General features: G+C 37.5%; 1 protein-coding gene and 1 pseudogene across 2 annotated transcripts; both read left to right on the forward strand.

Moving 5' to 3' along the window:
* Positions 1-133: 133 nt before the first annotated feature.
* On the forward strand, positions 134-19108 carry LOC145475051 (uncharacterized). 2 transcript variants are annotated; one of them, XM_081455214.1, is made up of 42 exons: positions 134-521; positions 616-676; positions 1969-2021; positions 2502-2575; positions 3328-3397; positions 3587-3673; positions 4520-4621; positions 4705-4765; positions 5270-5322; positions 5412-5555; positions 6177-6263; positions 6730-6780; positions 7146-7247; positions 7361-7421; positions 7922-7974; positions 8232-8375; positions 9043-9129; positions 9449-9511; positions 9742-9802; positions 10247-10299; positions 10527-10600; positions 11140-11209; positions 11312-11401; positions 11776-11838; positions 12326-12386; positions 12514-12566; positions 12763-12836; positions 12971-13040; positions 13150-13236; positions 13687-13737; positions 13851-13911; positions 14028-14080; positions 14552-14625; positions 14840-14909; positions 15185-15271; positions 15406-15468; positions 15934-15994; positions 16176-16228; positions 16837-16910; positions 17364-17433; positions 17854-17940; positions 18785-19108. In XM_081455214.1, the coding sequence occupies exons 1-42, from the start codon at positions 434-436 to the stop codon at positions 18850-18852; spliced, it is 3069 nt and encodes a 1022-aa protein (XP_081311340.1). In that variant the 5' UTR covers positions 134-433; the 3' UTR covers positions 18853-19108. The 2 variants fall into 2 exon arrangements, with proteins under 2 accessions (XP_081311340.1, XP_081311339.1); XM_081455213.1 differs by having other exon boundaries at positions 216-521; positions 3590-3673.
* A 610-nt stretch (positions 19109-19718) lies between these two features.
* LOC145475125 (putative protein-lysine deacylase ABHD14B pseudogene) lies at positions 19719-22554 on the forward strand (annotated as a pseudogene).
* Positions 22555-26263: the final 3709 nt, after the last annotated feature.

A 26263-nucleotide genomic window follows, 5' to 3' on the forward strand; every position in this document is an offset into this window, starting at 1 on the left:
GCAAAATGCCCTTTTGCCAGCTGCCTCTGATAAATAAACTTTGTCATTTGTGGCAACAATCCGAAGAGGAAAGTTGTCGCGCACAATTTTATAATTACAAGTAATCCATGATGTAGCTAACACCACCACAATTCATACAACACACCGTCTATTCCAGCCGGTCCTTGCCAGAACCACGTTAAAAAAAGACAGTGCGTCTTTCAATTCCACGGCACTTGAATTTCCCTCACAAAAAGAGAATCGTTCAATTATTAATAAACAAGAGCGTGCTACCTGTTGGAAATCTTACGATCTTCCATATCTCAAGTCGAATTTTCCAATACACCAACCAGGTATTTCGCAGGTGGAGAGAACGAATATTGTCCTTGCCACAGAGCGTATTTCTTCAGACGGTAGATTGAACTCCTGTCTGCAAGCTGGACGCATTTTGAAGATGTTGAAATATCTTGCCCTAGCTTTACTTTGTAGTTTAGCTATTTCTGTACTTGGTGAATTTGAAGCTGAGGAGCCCCTTGATCGAGGTAGGTATTGTTTGGGTCTCAAAGCTATGGGACAAAAAACTTGAAGGCAGTTTTAAATTTATATCTTTGACCTTCTTGGACTTGAATTTTATAGGATGGGGAGAAACGATCCAATGGATAACTTTTGAGGCTGGATTAAAGGAAGCAAAAAAGAAGTAAGCGGGAAAACTTTCGTTACAAGCGAAGGATAAAACTAACGCACTAAACAAAACAAAGTTTTGTGAAATAATATAGTAGGTGAAAAGTTCTGATCTGCGCGCGAAGCCTCAAAAATCCACTTAATTACGATCCTACATTTAACCTTAAAACTCTGATTGAATTTTTAGGATTTAAACCAAGTGGTAGCTAGTTTTGATAAATGCTTTCTTAAACGTGCAAGAGGACACAAGTTTACGGCACACTAAAACTAGTCCATAGGATTTAAGCAACTGCTATAATGCAGATAATAGAAGTATCCCTTGATATAAGCGATTGACGAATATGGAACTAAAGATTTCTTTATTTGAATTCGAGATAGATTGAATTGGAATGATAGTAAGGCTTAAACGGTAGCAAAAAACAGAAACCTTACAAAGAGTCTGAACTTTCTCTGTTCTGATAAAGTTCTAAAATTGCTCTTCAATCGGTATCACGTGGTATTAAAATGTAATTAAGCTAGAACTGAAAAGAAACTGGAAACCACTTTGTTACCTTTCCGCTTTGTGGCAATATCGGTAAAGTATGGCTGAGGGAAAATTCTTTTTGCGCAAAACTGACCTAGTCTGTGTTAGCCTTTATGCCAGGTTAAACAAAAATCGTCCGCGCGTAACAGAATGAAGATTTTGCTGCGCAGCGCAAAATTTCTGCAGGTTGTTCCTGTATGTGCATTGTATTTTTATTACAATAGCTTTCAGTCGTGAGACAAAGCGTTTTGCTAATAATTTCCAAATAATATAATGAGTGAAGATATATTTAAAAAAAAAAACAATAAAATGCATTATAATGTTTGAGAGAAAGCCACATCAGCCATGACTGGTTTTTATGCGGTCCTATCCAGGTCGAATGTAAATTTGGAAATGTTTTGCTCCTCATTGACTTGATCTGCTCTGATTAAAGGGAATATATCGCTGCCCACCATTGTTTTCATAACTTGTTTTGTTGAACTGGGTTTGTTCTTTGCTTGACTCGGGTGAAGACAAATGTGAATGCATCACCAATGGCAGATATGTCAAAGCAGTTTATAAACATATTCGCTGTTTTATGATTTGATCTTACTGATAAAAGTATGGAACTGCAAAAAACTGTGTGCCTCTCTGCATCAATGAATGTTTCCAAAATATACTGAATCATTGCAACATACGCGAAATTTGCTTAGCTCAGCAATGCTGAGTTTAGTAAATAGGCTTTAGTCGAATAGTCCTTGACAATTGAAATCTTTTACGTTTTCCAATATCTCTTCTTGTTACAGTGATAAACCGTTGATACTTCTCATATACAAGACTTGGTGTGGAGCCTGCAAAGGTAATATTTATTTACTGTTCGGTTTTTAAATTTGTGAATGAAATTACAAAAGACAAAACAAGACGAATATTTTTTTGTTCATCACCGCTTGTAATACATTCCCAGAGCCTGCTCTCCTGGAGGTGAATCTTAATCTGAAGAGTTCAAATTTTTCGGCGGAGTAGTCTCTCCCCTACCCTGCATGTTTAACATGTTTAAGAATATTTACACAACAGCACAAGGCGAAGGTCAAGTTTCAAATAGAGCTTTGTGTATTTTTTCGAGTCAATCATTAATTTACAGTAAACATTTTATGTCATGTTTTGTGCACAGTTCTTTCGAGACCAAAGTCAAAACTAAATGATTTCAATCCTGCCTGGTAGGCGAAGTAGAAGTTAGTCCAAATAAAAGAACTCGACTAAGGCTTTCTTAAACCACAAATCATAGAGCAAAGAACAGACTTTGCAAGACGAGCTAAGCCACTTGTTGTTTCTCTTGCAGCATTAAAACCAGTATTTGCCAAATCCCAAGAAATTGCTGAGCTCAGCAGACACTTTGTGATGGTCAATGTTGAGGTAAGCTGAGAACGTCCAAAATCAGTCAGCTGGCAAAATGATGTGAACGCGGCTTTTTTCCTGTCAGTAGTAATCCTGCGTATGTAGACAGAGGCGGTTTGAAAGAACATTCAAAAATTCGTCTAAGTTCGTATACACTATGCGTTGTTCACAAACTCACACACGGCATAAAATTAAAAAATCTTGAAGCTATCTAAAGGAAAAATTCCGCCTGACAAGGAACGTGGTTATATATGAGAACGAAGTCCGAAATGATCATGTGGGCTCGACAAACCTCCCCTTGTCAAAATCCCATTTTTGCGTCTACACAGAAGGGAGAAAATGTAGAGCCAACGATTATAAAATGTACCCTTAGAAAATCAAAGTAACATCTTTCTTTTAAGTTAGAATGACGAATTTTCTGGGCTAAGAAGAACTGATATCCCAAGCTTGGTTATAAAGAAATTAACTTAGCATATTAAAAACTAAACTGCTTAGGCCTGTTTTCATTTGAGTCTCGAAAAGTAATTGTTTTTTCATCAACTACGCTACACGATTGGCTTAAAAAACCTCACGCAACTTTTTCCCCAATCAGAAGTAAAACTAAAACAAATTGACTCACTCGCACTCGTTTTCTCGCGCTTTGCGTCGTGTAATTACTTCGAGTTTTGATTGGTTCACTGGATTGGCTGTGTTCTTTGCGATACACTCAGATTGAAAACCGCTCTAAAGGATGCAGTGAACAATAAAGTTATATTTACTTCTATTTTTAGGATGAGGAGGAGCCTAAAGATGAAAAATACCGCCCAGACGGAAGATATATTCCAAGAATTTTGTTTTTGTGTAAGTTTACACTGACAAGCTATAAGTCAGTTTAGTCTTCTTTAAGTGGACTACTGTTTTTGTTAAAACATAAAACCATATTTTAGTTGGCGCGGAATTTACCTAACGATTTCAGGCGGATAGGCATGCGCGCTAAAAACAGAGGTCGTTCTTTCAGTTGCATACTGTGTGTCTTTCTCTATTCCACAGCAGCTGATGGCGAGGTTATGGAAGAATTTTACAATGAAAACGGAAGGCACAAAAACACCAAGTACTATTATGGAAAAACCTCTGAAAGTAAGTTAATAAAGTAATGCAGGGCCGCAATTATCAGTTTTTATTAACTTGGATGCCTAAATTCAAGGAACAGTTTTTACGACATGCCTTTTTTTTTTTTTTCTTTTTTTTTTTTCATGTTTATCAGCGCAGTGGGCCTTTTATTCCAACTGAAGTTGTTTATTTGACCTAAAAATAAGAGTGTTTATGGATCTTTATGATCAAGGAACAGTAGGTACTAATTTCAGACAGCTTTACCCAAGTGTTACGTTTAAGTTGATGAATTTCCTGGGTACATTTGACTTGTTACCTCTTCAATTCAGGGTAAAAACGTAAAAAAAAAACAACAACAATTAAACGAATAAGTCATCGCTGATTTACATTTACTTCAAATACAAAACTCAAACTTGATTTAAGCACATACTTCACGCTAAGCAAAGTAACTCTCGCTGACTCTTTGAACTGCAAAACGAACAGAGTGAGATCTAGAGAGGAAATTAAACAGCACTAGCTGAGCTGAGCTTATTTTTCCTGAGCCACCTACTCAATGAATCCTTTACGAAAATTCAAATATTGTCCGTGATAAAGACGTTGAGTTAATTAGTATCACTAAATTTCAAACTGCTCTCTGGGGACGAAATACTAGGAAGGGTCCGTATAATAAGTGCATTGAAAATACCCCGTCGTATCGGGCACTCTGTCTATGTAAGAGAGCTGTCCTTTAGGAGAGATTAGATTTTATTTGTATTATAAGCAAAATACATGTTTTAATTATCAAAATTCATCAAATGGCATACTATTTCAACTTTAACTGAGTCAAAGTTAGGAGCTCAGCAGCTCTCGAACTTGTTAATTTGTTGTACACAGTTGTTACTAGCATGAAAGCAGTGCTGAAGAAACTCAAAGGAAGCGAATTTTTGGAGGAAATAGAAGACGAACCAGTCATGGAAAGCAACCCTCTTGCTAGAGGTAGGTCTCGACGGTGAAAATTTGTCGTAGGCCGATGTTAATTAGATACATATTCAAATTAAGTTTGTGCTTTGTTAACACAGGTTTTGGCGATCGCATAAATTGGGTTACCTATGAAGATGGATTAGAAAAAATCAAAAAGAGGTAAATAGATTATGTAACATCTACGGCTTATTTTTTGACACTTTCCCTCACTATTGAACGTTTTCCACATCGACATCAATTGACTTTTCGAAACTCGTTATAGATTAGTTTTTCCAGCCGGGTGTCAATCTTATCGTAAATTTAAGGTGGCTCTGAACCGAATGTATAGAATTATTTTTTTTAAACTTTGCCAAAAGTTATGTGTTATCTTGATTATTAAAATTCGATGATAAAAAACAGGGGTCATCTTCAGAGAGCGTCTATGAGTTATTAGCCGTTAAGTTAAGGGTGCTTTTAGCAGGTTATACTGTTACTATGGTAACATTTTGTGTCAAGAAAATGATATCAACGTGTTACCAATGATTAGGCAGTACTTTGATACCATGATTGAAGCATCAACGGATAAAGAGTGGTTAAAATGACCCATGAAGAATATTGTCAAAGTCGTGCAAAGTGCTAGAAACTGTTGCTAGCCACCTTAAGTAAAGTTTTGCTTTTTTATAGTGGCAAGTGGATGCTGCTTCTCATTCACAAAACATGGTGTGGCTCATGCAAAGGTATTCACTGTTATTTAATGAACTCCGCACATGTTATTTCACCGTATAAAACGACAAATAGCTAATACACGAATTACTCCATTTTACAGCCTTGAAGCCTAAACTTGCCGACTCCAAGGAGTTTGCAGAAATGAGTAGACATTTCGTGATGGTTAACACGGAGGACGAGGAAGAACCAAAGGGAAGTCAGTTTGTAGTGGATGGCGAGTACATTCCCAGAGTCCTGTTCCTCAGTAAGTTGTTTTATACGTTCTAGGATAGCAATTATTATCTTCTTCTTATCCAGCATTACCCTCATCAAATGTACAGGTAAAGCGATGGAAGATTCCTCACATATATGAAGAAGCTCGTTAAATAACTATTCTGTTATCAGTGACGAGGTCTTAGCAGCATCATATCATAAATTTTCCATCCTGTGCGGGGACTCCCATATAGAAAAGACTGGGGTGCTCGGCGTACCTTTTAGGGGTTAAAAAGCGGTTTTGATATCTCTCAGGGTGTTCAGCCTCAAAGGGTCCACAGCGGGAGCTTTTTCGGTATCTTTTAGGGTATTGAACCGAAAAAAATATGACAGGAGATAAAGCGTTGTGTTAGAATTGGCACCCCATAAGGGTAAAAAAAAAATTGAAGCTACGCCCACAGAACAGGATCTTTACACCTCTTAGTGTGTTCTTTTCAAGCACCCCCGTCCTTTTTATATGGGTGTTCTTCCACCCCCCCCCCCGGGTTTTCCATTCCCACCAAGTTGTACATGGCTACAAGCTAATGATGTTGTTGCTCCTTTTGACATTTTTTTTTTGCCACTTCACGCTTTTTTAATTTCCTATTCCGTGTTCGCGCTCCATTTTATTTAGATCCTGAAGGAAAAGTCATCGAGGCAATTTGGAACGAGGGAACAAAGCATCCACAAGTCAAGTACTACTACAGCAGTGCTCAGGAATGTATGAGAAACAATAAATTATCTTTTATACATTAAAGAAGTACGTCACGGTTCGCGCATCTTGAAAAGTTTAGCCTAAATTTTTCAAGTTCGTTGTTTGTAATCCGTGTTAATCTTCTCCATCCTTAACCATCCTTGTTCCTTTATGGTTTATTTTTTTCTCTTTGGTAATTGTCTATCTTGACGCTTTTTCACGCAGGTATCGTATCGTATCATAGTTAGCTACTATTTTTAAGGGTTTTTTTTTCCAATCTAAAGGAAGTTTTAATTTGGTTTAACTGATCAAAGTCTTGTGCGAAAGATCCAGTCCTCCAATCAGCAAGCGCGCTATGTAACCACAATCGTATTAAGTTTGATATAATTTGTTGCTTTAAGTTCCGGTTGTTGCCCCGGGTAAAGTTAAATGTGACCTCAAAATAAAAGAAAAACTAGTTTTAACCGTTGGGTTTCTTTCATTATCTTTACAGTGATATCTGCAATGAAGAGAGCTCTTAAAATGAAGGAAACAGGAACACTAGGTATGCGATAAATAACCTTTAAGTTCGCTTGAAAAGCTGAGATCAGTTTAGTCAATCATAGATTCACTTTTCTGTAACGCATTAAGCTGAACCCAGGCTAGAACGGTCAAAAGACAATACAATGTAAATGTTAAATTAATTCATTGTTATAAATATCGACTGGTATTCATTGTAAAGTCAAGTGATTTTGAGCTATAAAAACGTTCAATCACCATAGATAATTTAGTAGATATTTTTTACACATAATTCACATGCCAATACTTTGTTAACTGCAAAGTAAATTTAACATATTAGCCAGTACTTATTGAACCTTGGAACAATATGAAGGTATGTTTCCAATTCAGCAAATATTTTCTCTCATTTAGAAAAACCAGAAGAGACGAAAGAAGATCAGCACAAAGAAGAGAAAGAGGAAAAGAAGGAAGAGAAAGAAAAAGATCCCTGGTGGACTCCCAAATTATCAAGAGGTAACAAACACTATGTTGTCCTTTGCAGTGTTTGGTGGTGAAAATAATTGAAATACAGTATTCGTTTTCTGAATTTGCCAAGATTAAGTCTTAATTGTAACTATCCTTAACAGGTTTTGGTGATCATATTAACTGGGTTTCGTACGAGAAAGGACTAAAGGAGGCAAAGGACAGGTTTGTCACAACTAAACTGATACAACAGTAATTTAAAATTGTCTAAGTAAAGAAGCTGTTCACGGGAGGTCATGTGATTATAGCGTGAGATTTTCTTCGTATTAGAATTACTATCAAAGAATCAATTTTAAGGGGAGAAAAATCAAAATCAAAAGGGCATCAGAAAGGAAGCCAAAAGAAAAAAGAGAATGTAGTCTTGTAAATGATGCCGGAATGCTTTCTCAATGACATTTTTTTGACGGCGCCTTTGGAGTACGTAATTGCTTGCGCTAAGTTTTGAAATTTGATTGAGAATAGAAATCAGAAAATTTATATCTTTCCTCTGGATTACTTTCACGGATTATTTGCAGTGACTTGTTCCACCCACAGCCTTTGGAATGTTAGTACGCAGTTTATTCTTTCAATATTTATTCTTTCAATTCTTTCAATCGTTGGCTACTGGAATAACCAAAATCCGGTGCGCGGACGACTAAAGGCTATGTTGTCTTTTGTCTCCACAGTAACAAGAACATGCTCTTGATAATACACAAATCTTGGTGCAGCTCGTGTAAAGGTGGGGAAGTCATTGATAAACCTTGCCTTCGTCAATGAGTTTACATTGTACATTTTTCATCTTAAAGGACACGATTTGTAAACCCATTATATTCAACTGGTTTTGTAGGCAGATGCTTTTTAACAATTCTCACTCAATTCACATGTAGCCGCTAAATTGCTGTTTTTGTGACTTTGCAACCGAGTGAAACCCAGTGTCAGTATCTCTAGATCTGGGTTCTTATTTACCTAATGAAATGTTTTAATATCCAATCGCAGCCTTGAGACCTAAATTGGCAAAGCACAAAGAATTCGCTGAGCTCAGCAAGAAGTTCGTGATGGTTAACACGGAGGACCATGATGAACCGAAAGGAGAACAGTTTGACGTGGATGGCAAATACGTGCCAAGGATTTTCGTCTTAGGTTAGAAGACGAAAAATTAACATGGAAACTTGCTAAAGAAACTTTTTATATTAATTTCATCGTGGTCTAGTGTGTTAACCGGCAGGAGTAATCCCTTATATGGGCTATATAGGTAAATGCGGCCTTAAGGGTATGGTTTTTCAGCCGTTTTGGTCATTAATAGGGTATCGATTTTGGCCATTTTGGATACAAATAGGAAGTGGTTTTTGCTCTCTAGTCTTGAATTGGACATTTTTTTTAGAAGAAGCTACATTTTCATCATTATCAACAAGACCGTCATCAAAAGCCCTTCATAAATTATGTTTAGGGCAACTGTGCCAGCCCCAACGGTCATAAATAGGGTATCAGATTTTTGGTTAGGTCATAAATAGGGCAGGGAAAATCGCAGATTTTGGTCATAAATAGGGTAAGGATTTTGGGAAGCGGGCCGCACACCCCACCCAATTTTTCTGGGAGTACCCCGCCGGGTGTGTTAACGATAATGGTAACGATATACCGTTGATTAGAATGACGTTGACGAATTTGATAACGGTGAAGACGACGACAAAAACAATGATGATGACGATGGTCATGGAGGTGATGGCGGCCGGGATGACAGAGATGGAAGGAACTGAAGGAGCTATTTACTTATTTTTTTATCAACCCGCCTATCTCTTTCTTACCACAGATTCTAACGGAAAGGTTCAGAAGGATTTATGGAACGAGGGAACTAAACACACACATGTAAAATACTACTATCAGGACGGAGAAGAATGTGAGTTGAATTTTAATTATTCTTAGAGCTTTCCAGGGAACATATCTACGATTGAAAATGGTTAACAGTCGAATTATATGCCGTGCTGATTTGATCAATTGGTCCTTACATAAACCCCTGTTTTGCTCTTGTTTTCTTTATTTTGTCTGTAGTCCAATGCATTTTTTGATGATAAACGGTGTAAAATAAAATAGCGTGCCTTTTTATTTATTGTCAACTGTTCGTGCCAACTCATTACACTGAACATGACGTACGCGTATTGCCGACAATCTGTTCAACAATCTGTTTAACAATCTGTTCTTTGTTTTCGTCTTGATAGTGGTTACAGTCATGAAAAAGGCATTGAAGATCGAAGACAAACCCAAGGAAGTTTCTGATAACGGTAAATTGAGGACGTAATAAACTGTCAATTCAAAAGCATTACACGAGGATTACTTCCTCCCCCCCCCCCCCCCAGACCTCTTGAGCGAGACACTTTCTACAAAATTTCGTCTTTGCTTCCACGAAAATTTGGTTTTTCTTTGACATCACCTGTGAACAAGTAAAATTTGCTTTGAGTTGTATAATGAGTATTTAAAAGACGTCGTTAATTTGGTACATTACTCTATGTAGGATGGGGTCAAGATATCAAATGGGCTTCAATTGAGGAAGGTTTTGAAAAAGCGAAAGAAGGGTAAGGAATATATCGTTCTGAAACTTTACACTGGGACGCGTTCCACACCGGGAAAACAATGAGGAAACACCTTCTATAAAGCAACATTGAGTCATGGCCACACTACATGTGAAACCTCCCATAAGGGGACACTAAGTTATGATCCTCAGTGGCCACAAAAGGTTACATTTCTTACCTTCTGTTAGAGTCAACTTTCAACTTCAAAGTTCAACTTTATCAACTTTATTGGTCTCATTCTATCGCGGGACAGCAAGTATGTAAGTCGTAGTTCCATACAAAGAAAGACAGTTACATCATTTATAACCTCATAAGAACACTACACTTCCAAAGCTCTTGTGGCTTGGAAGATTGACGCTTATAAGTTAACATGCTCGACATTAAGTCGTTAATAAACCAGGCACGCAATATTGCCAACTGATGAGCTGTTTGCCTTTCCACTTGCAGAAAGAAACCGGTAATGCTTATCATCCACAAGTCATGGTGTGGAGCTTGTAAAAGTAAGTAACGTGATCGCAGGAACTGAAGCTAAATTGTTAATCACGAGCGGAAAAAACAAACAAACGGAAACGAAATCTTGTACTTGGTCTATGTGTAACTTGCTACCCATTACTGTTAAGTGTTAAAGGCCAGAAGTCTTTATTGCACAATGCCTTTATGCCGCTAGTGTATATGAATTTGTTCAGTTGCTTAGAATCCGGCATATGTTATTGTTTTCTCTTCTAAGATTTGAAGAAGAAGTTTGCCAAGTCCACTGAGATTGCTGAATTAAGTAAGAAGTTCGTCATGGTCAACATTGAGGTAAGTTATCTAATTCAATTAATAATCTCAGTGCATCAAAAATTTCAGCGTTAGTTAGGATAGACCATTTTCCAGTTGAAGCCTAACTTAAGCTTGGCAGATGGGTAGATGCTCACAGTAAAACCAGTAAAATAACGTCTAAAAGATGTTCACGGTCTCCAGACCAGTGGCTTACTAATGTACTTGCGGGAATATAATATCATTAGCAATTTTGCTCTTCCATCTGGATCAGGGCAGAGAAAAGAATGGCCATTCTTTTCTGCGCCCTGATCTGGATGGGATACCAGTTCATTGCAGATTGTACCAGTTTTCCGGGACTTATTTGCATTGATGAAGAGAACGGCATTTCTAGAATAAAGTTCCTACAAATAGACTAGAGTTTATCAGTTTAAAACTGAGGCCCGACGTCTGGATCCAAATGTACATTCCATTCACAAGGAAAATGGGGAATTTTGCTTGGACTTGCTTATATTAATACGACCAACAAAACAACTCCAGCGATAACCAACCATGTGTTACTGAATATTTATACTATTTAGGATGACGGTGGAAAAACAGCAGAGAAATTTGACGTCGATGGCGCCTATGCTCCTAGAATCTACTTCTTAGGTTAGTAAATTGCTTAACGTCTCTCCAGTACACGTTCTTCGTTATTTTCAGAGCCGCACCCTACATGGAAAATCTTAATTTGTTTTGTTGTTATTTCCTCAGATCCTTTCACACGTGAGATCATGAAGGAATTCTACAACACGGATCCTTTGTTTAAAGAATACAAGTATGCCTATGGAGAACCAAAAGAAAGTAAGAAGACTTATGTTTCATAGACCCCGATTGACACAAACGCTCTTATTGCGAGCATCCCTCTTTTCCTAAGACCAAGTTAGTATAAATTATAATTTAGACCAGCAATTTTCATGCACACCTGACTTTGTACTCAGTGACATTTTAGGGAAATATTTGATGGTATGCTTAGAAAGACAACCGTCTTATCGAGAGAACTACACTTCTGTGGGAAATTTATAAAAATGTAGTTTACCAAGCAAATGTTGATTCTTTTTCCGTTTGAAACTCTTCTGAACCAGGCCATTCTATTTCTAGAATTTCACGTGTTATATACGTAGTAGACATGATACTGTGATATTAGTTAATTTTGATACTTGGTTAACAATTCTTAGTTGTTGAAATGATGAATAAAGTCCTTGGAAAAGAAATGTACGAGGGAATCGCTCCAGACAAAGGTGAGTGCAAAATGTTGAATAAATTCATACCAATATATTTTGCCCACCAAAACTCGTCACACCTGCCCAACTGACGAAGCAGGTACAACGTAACTTTCATCTTTGGCACGAGCGGAGATAGCATATGGCGTTTAAACCATGCCATAGAAAATACAGCGAACCAGAATACAGGAAAGCCGCTTTATATTCGACGCTATTACATTCAACCTTACCATCATGCGTCGCGCGTATGTCGCATTGGTTGTATTGGCCACTGTAATTTCTATGGCGTGGTATAAAATAGTTATTCAATGCACTCTCATTGTATACCATGGGATATCCCACTTGTCAATTGTATTTTCTTGGTATACAGGCTCGCCTAAAGCCTCGTGTGTATACCGAAAAAAAACAAGAGACTCGTGATATATGGTACATCACTTGAAAGCGTTGTATAATTAAGATATATTATGCGGAAGTAATATTTTATTTTCTTGTCATACCTCTTAAGGCTTTGGTGCTCATATCAAATGGATGAAACTCGACCACGCCCTCAAAGAAGCAAAGGCAATGTAAGTGTAATAATCATAAGAGATGAAATAAATCTTTGCTCCTCAATTCTGACTGTAAAAAATTTACAGAGGGCTAATTTATCTTTGGGTTTAAATAAGATTTCTCTTTTCTTTTCTTCCTTTTCAGTAACAAGCCTATTATGATGGTGTTACATAAAAGCTGGTGTCAGATCAGTCAGGGTAAGTTTTTCATGAGTAGACAGCAGTAAAAACTGGAAGATTTAAGTACATTATGATAACAGGAAACCTGAGCCTTGGATTATCTATTCTTGGGTACTATTGACATCATGTTGAGTCTTAATTAGGGGGCTTCAATACTCTTAAAGCAGTGTATACCTCTAAGCTGGTGTTTGGCTGTACAATTTTGTCTTGTCAGATCTCAAACCCAAAATTGCTGAGTCAAAAGAAATTGCTGACCTCAGCAAACACTTTTTCATGGTCAACCTTGAGGTAAGAGTTACAATTATTTGAAGGTCGAAAAACATGAAATATTGAGACAGGTTTCCTTCGATATACATGGAGAGAATTTAAAGTATCACGGAACATTAGCAAATAATTCTTTTGGCGATGGTTTATTTTTTTAGGACGATGAAATACCAAAGGATGGAAAATACGACGTGGATGGATCATATGTTCCAAGAATTGTTTTCCTCGGTAATCTTAAAATTTTGTAACTTAAAGCTCTCTAACCTAGGGAATTTATTTATCGTAGAAGAATTTGTTCTTCGTTCCGGCTGACTTACGCTTGAATTGTATAAAACAGATTCCGATGGCAAGTTAAATAAAGAAATCGACAACGAGGGAACTAGTCTTGACAAAACGAAGTTCTTCTACAAGACAGCTGATGAAAGTGAGTACAGGGGAAAAAACACCTTGTTTACCTTTAGTATTAGTAGCTAATTTGTCCTAACAACGCAATATATTTTCAAGTAGACAGGTGTTAAGAATGAGGAAAATCATGGTATTCCGTCCAACTCCGCTTTACTGACAGGCAATTTTTAAGGACAGCTTCCCATTACGGAAAGATACCTTGGTCCTCGAGAAAGATACAAACATCTCCTCTTAAAAACTATTAAATGCGGTCACTCGTGTGATTAAGAACGACAACGAACTCTTTTTTCTTGCCCATTTAACACATTTTCGTACAAATTAACTTCTCCAACATTGACACAACTTTGGTGCCGAAACTTTTTCAAAATGGCTGGTGTTCATGCATAGTGTTTTAATGTCTATGTAATGCTGCCTGTCTGCAGTTGTGTCATTCCTTAGAAATCCGTGTTATTTTTAAATTCTCTTTCAGTTGCCAAGTCTATGAGGAAGCTTATACCGGAACCATCAACTTTAGACAGAGGTATGTCATCAACTTAACCTTCCAAATGCACTGAACGATTCTGCATATAATTGTTGTCACTCGTTCCCTGTTCTGTGTCAAAGACGTCGCTTACATGGGTGACTTTTTTGTAGGATTTGGTAAACACATCAACTGGATGACAATGGAGAAAGGTCTTGAAGAGGCAAAGAAAAGGTAACATTTCATTTTCCTACTGCAGCTTATGTAACACTGTTATTCCACTGTCATTAGTTCATTAGTTTATGTACAGTGTTGCGTCAGTCGAGTAATTTCATTTTACCTATCCACAGTGAAACTCCCATAATGTTGATTATACACAAGTCTTGGTGTGGAGCATGTAAAGGTATGGTAACCGCATTTTTAAACTTAGAGCGCTGCACAATAAGTGCCAACATTCGGACGCTTCCTCACTGAACCACAATGTATCTTAGTAGAAGTCCAATGTTTCGTAAGCCAACGCCGTTTGCGCCCAGCGTCATCAAAGCAACTAGTTCCTCACCCAAAAGAATAGGTACTCATGATGCAAACACATTGCATCCAAGCACACTGTAATCTCAGACTTACAACCCATTGGCACCTACGATATCGATGTTGCAGATCATTTGCACGCTGGTGTATCTTAGTTGGGGACCTTCACTTGAGAAATCCTCATATTCAAAAAGTCGCCTCTTATTAAACCCTCTGACATTTCTCAGTTTTGTAGTAGCACCCTTTTCTGAATATTGAAGGTGTTTCATTGCCGACTTCCCTTCCTCCCTGTTTCGCTATTTCTTGCTTTGCCTTCCATTACCAAGGTCGTGTTTATTTCTTTCAGCCTTGAAACCAGTCATAGCAGAATCAAAACAGATTGCTGAACTCAGCAAGAAATTTGTCATGATAAATGTGGAGGTAAAATGCGCATTGATATTCCCAAATTTATAAATCAACTATTCGCTTCTACTTCATTATGACTTGGGAAGACCAGGTCTTAAACTATAAAGCTAATCATTGTTTTAAATTTTAGTTGATTAATTCCGATACAACATTTTAACCTTCATGCCTGCCCAGATAATCAACGCTAAAACAATGCAGCTATAGGTTTACTTTTATTCCGTTTCTGTAGGACGATGAAGAACCAAAAGATGATCAATTTGTCGTCGATGGAAAATATTTCCCTCGAGTCTTTTTCCTTAGTAAGTGCATCTTCTCAAAAACATTTGATGTCTACAATATTATATGCTAAAATCAAAAATTGATTTAAATGAATCTGGAGCAAATAGGGAGATGTATGTCTTCTGTACTGAAAAAATAACTACTTACAGAAAGTAAGACTGGAGGTGTGCTTGCAGAGCGCTATGAGAAACTGACCTATGTTACAATATCTAAATGTATCTCTAGGGCAAAGTATGTAGACATTTGGAAATGTGAATGTGTTCTCTTTATTAACAATTGTTGACCGTCGTTGCAGATCACAAGGGAGAGGTCCAAAAAGATCTTCACAATAATGACCTCGAATTCATCAAGTACAAGTACTTTTATAACGATGACGAAGAGTGTAAGTACTTTTGGCCCTGTCGCTTCTTTGCAACAAAATTTGTCTTAAAACCTTAATTTTTAAGTCATTAGGAACCAACAACTGGCTTGTGTGTGTGTGTGGTTTTCTCATTTTATCTTTCTTTTTTCCAAAAGTGATACATACAATGAAAACAGCAGCGAAGAAACTCGTCAAGCCCCCACCGTCCATAGATAGAGGTAGGGTGGAGCTAAATTGAAACTGCACACGTCATCTTACTACGCACGCCCGTACGTACATAGAGATTTCGTTAACGTTTATGATGGCTCAAAAAGAATTAGGTAGGACTAGCGCGCGCGCTATGTTATAAATGGTAGATAGCCAACTCAACGCTACGCGTCCCGCGTTGGCCATAATCATCTCATATCTAAAATGCGCGATTGGAATAATTGTGTTATTAAAAACGTTCCCAATATATAGAAAACTAAGCTAAAATAACAATAAAAGCGTCCCAAAACATCAGGCGGACGCTTACCATATTTGTAGAGCATGGTGTATTTTCTCATAACCCATGATGGCTAAGCCAGTGAAAACTCTCGAATTGCGTTATCCAATGATTCAGTTTTGAATGAAATGTGTTAGTTCTTGACGACCACAAGATTTTGAGGAACATAACAATTAACTCATTTTTGTCGTAATCCTAGGACTAGGCAAAGAAATCAACTGGATGAAGTTAGAAGATGCTTATGTTGAAGCAAAGAAAAGGTATGGTTTGATACACGCGCAATCGGTGCAGTCATCATAGTTGAACATGGGCAATGCAAGTCTGCTACGATTGGTCAGAATGAGACAGATTACGCGCCCTCCAATATCCTAAAATTATGCACTTTCTTTAGATGGATGTTGTGCATTCAGTAATTTAACATTGCGTCTTGCTGTTCCTTAGCTGGAAGCCAATTTTTCTCTTTATTCATAAAAGCTGGTGCAGTGCTTGTCAAGGTAAGTGATATAGCTCTCTTTTCTTATACTTACAACTTGCTGATGTTGCAACCAAGTGTCTCTATTGTCAAAATCATAGTTTATAGAGGGAAATGGTTAGGAAATCTGACAAAGTTCTTTAATGTATGTTTTTGATGGCAAAAGAGAAAAGATGGTCACGTGTGCTCGTACAACTAACTAATAGCAGCATTGCGATTATGTAATTCATACATGGTCAATGAGCATAAAACAAAAGATGTGCAGGGTCAAGGACCTTCCAGCACAAATCTTAGCCTGTTTTTTTTCCTTTTTTGATGTTTACCAGACTTTTTAACCTTTCCCTCTATTAACTGTGACAAAATCAAGAAAACTTCATACCTCTATAGTAGGTAGACCACGTTGTATTAAACTCCATTTCCGTTCATCACTGAGAATAAGCTATAGTGCAGAACATGATTAGCTCTTACTAAAAAAAAAACACTATTCATTGCATTAACGTTTTGCTCAGTACTTTTTTATTTGCTCAGCTACCACCCAAGAAATTTAACTTTTGCAACACTTGTCGCATAGTACAAGAACCATTATTTTACTGAGAAACTTTTTGGCATGTTATGTAATTTTTCTTTCAGCTTTCAAGCCCAAATTTGCTGCATCCGAGAAGATAAAGGAAGTCAGCAAAGAGTTAGTCATGGTCAATGTGGAGGTAAATTAACGTTTGCTAGATTAGTTCTGTCGATTGAACTCAAGGGCTGGTTTCTCCATCAACTTTTACAGTAACCGTATCTTGAGAAAAGACGTGTAACAAAGTAGATTGACTCTTCGTAGTCGCCTAAATGAGCGTTACAAATTTGGCTACCAGAAAAAAATGAAAAAGGAAACAAAAAAAACTTTGGAACTTTCCAAATACCAGTCAGAGCGTGACTAACCCTAAAAATTAAAAGTCTTTGTGTTCTCACTCATGCGAAGATTAATCCCGCGCCAGTCACCATGACATGTTCTCACTACGAGTTATAAATAGTATAAATCAATATCTCTTTTGTGGTTAACCAAACATTGTTTTAACTTTAGATTCGTTTACCACAAAACAGTTTTATTACTTACTATAATGTTTAGTTACATATGACATAAAACCCTGTCGTTTACTCTTCTCCCTTAGGATGAATTTGATAACACCCAAAAGAAGTTTGACATTGATGGAGCATATTTCCCGAGAATCTTATTCATGGGTTTGTATTTGTTTCCTACACTCTAACACCAACAAACTGGACGAAAAAACGGATTTGCTCATGTTTGCGAGTTGAGCAAATGTGTGGTAAATTTGGGGCTCTAAATTTGGACTTTATTTGCACTGGGGGGTAAAGCGTGGTAAAACTTGTATATTTGTTTCATAGGAATTTATGTGCAAATGTGGAGTAAATGAAAATGTTTGATTCAAATTTTCTTCAAATTTGCTACCTGTGCAAACCATCAACATTTCTAAAAATTTGTTAACAATAGCGAGGCATCGATCTTTGCCATCTAGCATAGAAGGATCAACGATAGTTAAAAGGTTATCAATTTTTCTTCAGTCACGCTATCAGGTGCGGATTTCGTTATTAGACCACACTGTGGAGCTAATCAATGATTTATATTTTTACAATGACTAGATCCTTTGGGTAACGTGATAGAGAAAGTGACCAATGCTGGAACAGTGTACAAAGAAAGTAAATATTACTACTGGGAACCACAATCAGGTAATAATCTCCTCTATAGAACTACACTTATCCCGCCCTTAGTCAGTAATTATAAGCTTGAAAATTGATGAAAGGAAATTGCTCAGGCAATTATTGCAAATGAAATACGCCATATTCTTGTTCTCGGTATTTGACTGGAACTAGCTTGGAATGGAGGCTCGTCAGGGGAATATCATTAATGATAGATTAACGTCAATTGCATTTGAAAAGACTCCCCCTATTAGCCTCAGTTGAAAGCTATTTCCAGTCCAATACCGAGAATACGAATATGGCATATTAGTAGGATTCTACTAGTATACTAATGCAAATGCTGCAATCTGATTGGCTGAGCTACTCGTATACTGTCAGCCATTAGAATGCAGTAGCTGTCGGTCGTCCACAAAATGTGACGTTTTTATCGTTTTTCCGAAGTTTTGGAAGAAAGTTTAGATGTAAATGGATAATTATATTCCTGAGAAGACAACAAGAAGGACATAAACGGGTTCTTGACTTTAAAAACTTGAAATTATTGAAAAACCGGTGCGCGCGCGTAAACAACTGCAAATTTACCAAGGACAACTCAATACTTGCGATTCTGTTAAAGCGTAAAGTTCAATAATGCGTCGAAAAATATTTGGAAACCATTATTTGCGTTAATTTAAGTTAGAATTCTACTAAAAAAATTAGATTATTCGCTCTCGATTTCTATGAGGCGATAGTTGATTCGGCCTTCGGCCTCATAGAAATCTCGAGCTCATAATCTAATTGTTAAATAGCAGACATAGATCTTATCATATAAACATTCATTCTGTTGTTGGAAACGGGGACGATTATATGCTTGATTGTGATATTTTTCTTTTTGTAGTTGTGAGGTCCATGGACAAAGCAATAGACAAGGTCAAAACTATGACAAGACCAAAAGAGGAATTATAATACTGAAGAAGAATTCACGTTTTAAACAGTTTTAATAAAGTTTCTTAGCTTTCCTAAACTTTCACAACTATGCCTGATTTTCGCGAATTTTCGTAAATAAATGAGAGTTAAAACTTTTAAAACTCTTTCTGTGTTGTGATATGGTTGTTATACGTTGATTCACTTCACCCTTTAGGCCATGGTATCAACGTACAGATTCTCCTTATTGGTCTTCGTATATTTATTATAGTGCTAGTTGGAAGAGTTCGCTCTGAAATGTAAATACCAATTGTCCTTGCTGTTTTCGGTACAATTTTGAAAGTAAAACTTTGGTTCACGGAATAAAGGAAAAATTGACTGCGTGATCACTAGATCTCCATCATGTTCGATTCTGAACATTTCAGACGCAATCACATGTGGATCATAGTTTGTTCTTTTGTGTCCTTCCCAATCCTTTAGTTCCCTCGCGCGGTTGATGTGTTGCTTCCAGATCTTTTCATGACGGGAAGAGGTCTGGAAACGAAGAAGCAAGGGCATTGATGAGTTCAATATTCGACAGAGGTGCCTCACTTTGCCAAGCAACTGACATTTACCGTGAATTTTTAATAACAAACAGACTGAATACATACAACTTTTTTTATCTAGCAATACGTCAGGGATTCCCTGATTCGAATTGATTAAAAAAATCAAATTAACAATTTTATTCCTCCTTGAAAAAAAACAATACTGCGCGTCAAAAAAGCAAACTTTTTATTACAAATGTAATCAGAATTTCTCAATCCTAGATTTAATCATGGTTTACGTTCTGGTTGTTCCTCGACAAATTTATATTCTACTGAAAGAAATATCAGCGTAGCGTCTTTCCTTAGATGTATATTCATTGAGTGCAGACAAATGCTATTCGTGAATGTAGCGCATCCTAGCAACACATTCTCTTGGTTTCGCGTGTCAAGTACATCGATTCTACTGAAGCAAAATTAAATAAGCCTAAAATGTGACAAGAAAAACAAGCATGGTTTTATTTAGACGTTCAGTCAAGATGAAACTCAAGATCGCGTTGGCTGTTGTTTTCTGCGCTATAATTGCTGTTTTTGTATGGTATTACGTGAATACTGGTCAAAATCCCATGGTTGAGATTAAGAAAAAAGTCGGTACATTCGTGAAGAAATATTATAACAATGGAGACGAAGATAAAAGCTATGAAAATAATATGACGCGCCCGACGGTTTCAGCCACTACAAGAAAGTTGTTAGGGGGGAAACAAACAGGCAAGACAAATACAGAAGGGACATCGGGTGTTTTAACCGATCAGCACAAGTCTATGCCTTCTAGTTTGAACACACTGAAAGGAAGACCCCAGGTGCATGCACTGGGCCATATTGCCTTGCTCAACAGCCATCCAAGTATTCCTAGGATGAATGCGTTGCTAGCAAGCGACGCCATCGACTACACCGAAGGCGTCTTGGAGCATGCCAGGAGAACGTTTTATAGAGAGGCAAGACCAAGTAACCGAACACAAGAGAAATTCACTGTTTTGTTTCTTCATGGCATCGGACTTACCTCCACGATCTGGATAAACATTGGAACGTTTCAAATCTTGGCTGAGTTAGGTTACAGAGCTCTGGCTGTAGATTTACCCGGCCACGGAAACTCCAATGATTTGAGTATACCTTACAAACGGGATGACATCCTGGGATATATGACAAATCTGTTCACCGCACTGGACCTCCACCTGCCGGTCATGGTTTCTCCATCGACGGGAGGTGAATATGCCATGCCGCTATTGATGGCGTACCCTCGCATTCTCCGTGGACTCGTCGCTATCGCTCCATCTGACACGCAACATTATCTAATAAGCGACTACAAGAAACTTTCCGTTCCAATGCTTATTTTGTTTGGCGAGAAAGATGAAACAATGCTTCATGAGTCTTCTCTAGATAGCCTATGGTATGTCCCCAATCGTAAGATTTACATGATAAAGAACACGACCCACGCGTGTTACGTGGACCATCCACCCACGTTTCATAAACTTCTGATCGAGTTTCTGCATCGCGTGGAGTAGCGAACAAATCTTTGAAGCCTCGCTGCTAGAGCGAGTCAAACGGGAAACGTAGTACAAACTCAGAAGTGAATTCCTATTTTCCATTCTCGTTCCTTGGCATTTCTCCCTTTCAAACTTCTTGGAAATAGCCCTGAGAGCAAGGTTTCGCAGTTCCATTTGTTTAATCACGAGTATAAGTAGGGACGGTAGTTGCGCATGCTAGTTCCAAGTTACCAATAATTATACCTCTAACCAAATTGGGAAAGCCATGTCTGTAAAAACTTGCCGGGTAAAAATCATTTTTGAACGGTTCAAGTCGGAAGAATGGGGGATTCTGCTACAAGAATTAGCCAATAAGGAGTGCCTACGACTTATTCGTCCCCAGGTCATCTCTTGAGATTGTCATTGAATATTAACAAGAGAAGTGCAAGGGCTGATGGGAAGGAAAAAGGAAGGGGAACCACTGGCAGATGTTTCCAAGATGTCGAACAGCGCAACGGCAAATTTTATCGCAAACTGGGTTTTCAAAAATACAACTTTCCATTTTGCCTGTCGTTGTTCTCCTCTCTCCTCTTCCTTCTCATAATTCCCTCCGAATCTCTGAGAAGTTTTACTTCCACCCCGCAAGACACAATGGACGGACTGGGAACGAGTCAGGACGGGTGATACAGGAATTTTTTAACTAAGCCTCTCTCTCAAAGCGAGGCCTGGTGCACACCATCCATGTGACAATGAGTTTAATTTGCATGTGAATGAAATCTCATTTTCATATAAAAGGTGGGTACCAGCACTCGCTTTGAGAAAGCTAAGAGGCTTAAAATAATTCGGAAATGGTCTAATGATCGCACTAATAAGCAATCAGATTGGAGAATACTTTTTACCACCTTTATTGACAATTACAAATAAACGTTCAGCACAACAACTTTAGGTTCGAGAATATAGTTCTTTCAGGTGTAGAAAATGTCTCAGTGTATTCGATTTTTAATTTTACAAAATCCCCATTGTTCCGTACTTGGAAGCCGGTCATAGTTACAATAGCGTGATTAAAGGAGGTACGATCTAGGCTGCAAAACGTGCTAACTCCATTTCCACCCCTAACTCGTTCATTTGTTGTGATTCACGACATTCTCTATTGTTTTATAGCAGTGAAGTTTTTTAAAACTTCACTGCTATATATTAATAGAGAACACTCAGCGACGTCTTGACCCTAAAGAAGGTTGTTCCAAACAGCTGTCGAAGTTAGGCAGAAAATAACTATAACACTGATTGTACTTCAGTTCAGTTCAATTAAATACGATTTATTTACACTTATTTTAGTTAACTTACATAAAATTCATTTAATTAGCAAAGATCTAAAATCAGAAAAAAAAGACATGCAAAATTACATTAAATAAGAGAAACGTGTGTAGTGGCCAAAGGCGGCTCGGCTAATGATTTCCATTCAGTCTTCTCATAAGAATCTTACATTTAAACAGCAGAATTGTCAACATTAACAACCGAACTAACTTTGTCGCGTATTTTCGATTTCTCCCGCCCAGTTTGTACCATCACCTATTTCCTCGACAAGGTGAAGTTAACAAGGAGTCGTGAGAGTGTGAATGGGGTTTACCTGATCGCTGAGAATTGGTGAAATTAAAAATGCCAACTCAGAAACGACGCTGAGATCTGAGATCTAAAATTTTAACTGAAAGCTGTTCACACTAAGCCGGAGAGATTTGAAAACGGCGTTTTTACTCTACAAATGCTTCAAATCTCTTCCGTCCGCGCCACGCTGGAGAAATTTGAAGACGCAACAATCACCGGTCATTTTGGATTTGTGTTTGAGGAAAGCTCTTGCAGGGAAATAACATGGTTATCGCGACGCCATCGTTTTCCAAAAGCTCCGTTTTCAAAATGTTTCCGTCCACATGAAAACGCAAAGCTGGCGTTTTCAAATTCCTTGGGTTTGAAGAGCGTTTTGGAAAAGCTCCGTTTTCGTGACGGATTAATGTAGATGGTATGCCTAACCGAAAAAACAAAGCCGGCTGCGTCAAATTTCTCCGGCCTAGAGTGAACGAAGCTTGAGATTCCAGGCTCTCTATCTAGACCATCTTGGGCATGAGCCTGTGCGCTAATGTGGACCAATGAGCATTCGTCCGGCTTAACTTGTTCTTTACCACCATCTCTGCCCTGATGTTAAAAGGACGCATATTTTTCATTTAAACTTTATAAACGGAACATTTTGAAAGAACTAGTATCAAACAATGGACATAAACAATGATTTTAACTATCAGCCAGTTCTTACAAACATTCAACGCGTTCTGTAAATCACTCTAAACGCATTCAGCAATCCATTTATTAGTGTCGTGCTTGGAAAGGGGTTGCCCTCTGTATCTGTATCTGAGTCAGGGGTTCATGTATAAAATTTATGACGAAAAGAACGATAAAATAAGGGGAAAGAAATTAGTTAAATATCAGTCAAATAGATAAAATTATAAATAAAAGTGTAATAGTAAAATACGAAATATTATAAAGTTATAGATATATATACACCAAGTCTAAAACTGTGACATCTCTCAACAATGCTAATAAAACAATAATAATTGAAATTAAAAATTGGAAAGTTTGCTCAGGCTAGCGAAGTTTCGTGTCTTATCAACAAGACACTGAATGTCGTTTATCTTCCAGACGCTGTTCACCTCGGTAAACTCTAACTTTTAATGTGTTACTTTTAATTTATTGCCCCTACACAACTTTCTTTAATCTGAAACTTCGGAAGGTTAACAGCGCAAACTTTGTGTTTATCTGGTTTAACCTAACTGCCAGATACCGATGACCTCGCAGTTACCTTTTTACAGATCATTTTGGGAACCAGAAAACAAGTGGGTTTTTTTTTTTTTTTTTTTTTTTCTTTTTTCGTTTTTTTTTTTTTGTTTTTTGTTTTTTGTTTTGTTTAGCTTTAAGAGGGCACTAGCTCAGTAGAAGCCCAAACTCAGCTTTCATTGACGAAGTAAGCGAAAGCAAAACAGGGGATGATACCTGTTATATAATCGAATGAAGCGATGATAATGCCAAGGTCGGGGTCGAGAGAGGGAAACAGGCAAATTGTTACTCTAGCAAGTGGCTGAAGTGTATAGTTTGGTGGCTACACATAAGAGAAACAAAGGAAAACACAGAAGAAACGCTATTGTCTGCCTTTTATTGCGAATTACCACTAAAAAGGCATAGTCAAGAACCACTATCATTCAGTCTATTTTCACAGCCTTCTTGTGGACGAAAGCGTGGACAAATAGCTTCATATGCCTTGACAAATTGTGATGGATCATTCTTTCTAGAACGTTCGATTTGTTTAGTAACGTGTAACCGGTCAAACGGCAGGAGTTTGGCCATTTTTGACCGTGTTTCTCAGCGTCTTAATTCATCAGTGGAGAATGTAGGTGGCCAATTCAACGGCAAGCAGTGGGGAAGAAATATCTAGCACCAATTCATTACAGCAAAGCTTGAAAACATGCATTCTTTGCTCGATGATGGCTTAGCGTATTTATCCTGCACGTGTTATCAGCAAGACAATGAAGCAAGGGTGGTAAACAGGTCAACACGAGGGGTCCACTGAGTTTCATAAACACTGCTCCACGGGTAGCGTGTGTTAAATTAATTAACCACTGAAGTGAAGGTAATAATAACCTATTCCATGTTTGTTAAAGCCGTTTGTTTTTCTCTTGTTTACGCGTTAATGCAAAACATTGGTAGGAGGCAGGTCTAACAATGAATTACCAGTCTTGTAAAAATAAAACCACCAGCAATTGTTCGATGTTTATCAAAGTAACTTAAAATTTACCACTCTAAATTTTATTTTCTTTTAGTCTGTCTACAGGAAACTTCAATTTAACCAAACTTGAAAAATATATTTTACTTTATTTATACTTTTTGTTGCCCAAAAAAAGCTCATTTCAAGTTTACAGCCTGGCGCGAATAATCCCTCTGTGAAAGTTAATTTTCACAGCTGTTGTTAACTTACGACATTCACGTTGTTTTATTGAACTGGTCCCGTAATGGAATTGGAACAGGAAATGCCTAGCTGTGAAGCCGTTCATTTAACTTTCTACAAATGTTACTTGCAGTACTCTCACATTTTGCAGCTTCCACGAGTATGTTATATGTAGAAGCTATAAAAAGAAGTAACATAAAGACACGATAGCTAGCTATAGGCGATCAAATAATTCATGGTCTAGTTGTCAGGCTGGTTCACCTAACAGTACGTAGTTTAGTCAAGAAAAAAAACCCCTGAAATAATGCGGTTAGAATATTGAATTTTCTGTATTAGATTTCTTAATTCACTTTTATACGAATCTTAAATGCAGATGCAAAACTGATGAACGTACAACTTTTGATATCGTGCCACCTTATTACAAAGTACAAACATGTTTTCTTGGTTAGGGCAAATTAGGGAGATTGTCATATCAATATGAAATAAAATGTTATATTTTATCATTCTTTTACTTTGCTTTAGCAACTAATCGATTTCTATTGACCACGAATTAACTCTCATCAAATGGTTTAAGTTTAAGCTATTGAAGATTGGTGCAGAGCACAAAATCTTCAAACAAACTCCAAAGCTAAATCTGCACAGTGCCTTGATTTCTTTGTGAAGTCGATTGAAATATTCTTCTAGTGTTTATTACGAGAGCCATGTGTACTACGCCAAACGTTTTAAAAATGTTTCCTCTGAGTCCATTACAAACGGGACAATGGAAGAGAAACGCGAAATAGGTGGCTCTCAGTCCACAAACACGTTTCACGAGACAATGTTGAGTCGATTCGCTCCAGATTTAATTTCAGGCACTACAAAGCGAAACAGATAACACTCGAAAATACGGCCTAATCGGAACGGTATTAAAAATCCAAATTAATTATTTTTACCCAGTAATTATTTAACAATTACCGTAATGTCGAAATGTTACTATTTTTCTCCGTAGTGAAAAATTACATATTAAGCAAGGTAGTATCTACTATTAAGATTCTTCTTCTTTTTAATGCCATAGAAAGTCATTGCTTAGATGGTGAAATCAAAAGGATACCCTTTTCAGTGCATTTCGCCTCTAATCTACTTTCCTTTTTCGTTTGCAATTTTGTTACCTGATCTGTCTGACGCAATGCGACATCTGGCTTGTATTCGCCGATCGTTCGATTCAATTACAAAATAATTACGTTTGTACAGAAACGAATATGTGTAGAAATATTAACGCAGATAAGTTCTGTGCTGAAAGGTACAAGAATCAACAATAGAGAGACAGTAAGCCAGAATATATGAAAACAAAAAAACACGACATAGCCTTGAAAGAGCTCACCCTAAAAAATCGGTTAGCCCTGAGCGCGAGACGTAACCAAAAATTATGCCGGTGTGCAATGGAA

The sequence above is a fragment of the Orbicella franksi genome, chromosome 2, assembly GCF_964199315.1.
Source record: "Orbicella franksi chromosome 2, jaOrbFran1.1, whole genome shotgun sequence".
NCBI classification, from domain to species: Eukaryota; Metazoa; Cnidaria; class Anthozoa; order Scleractinia; family Merulinidae; genus Orbicella; species Orbicella franksi.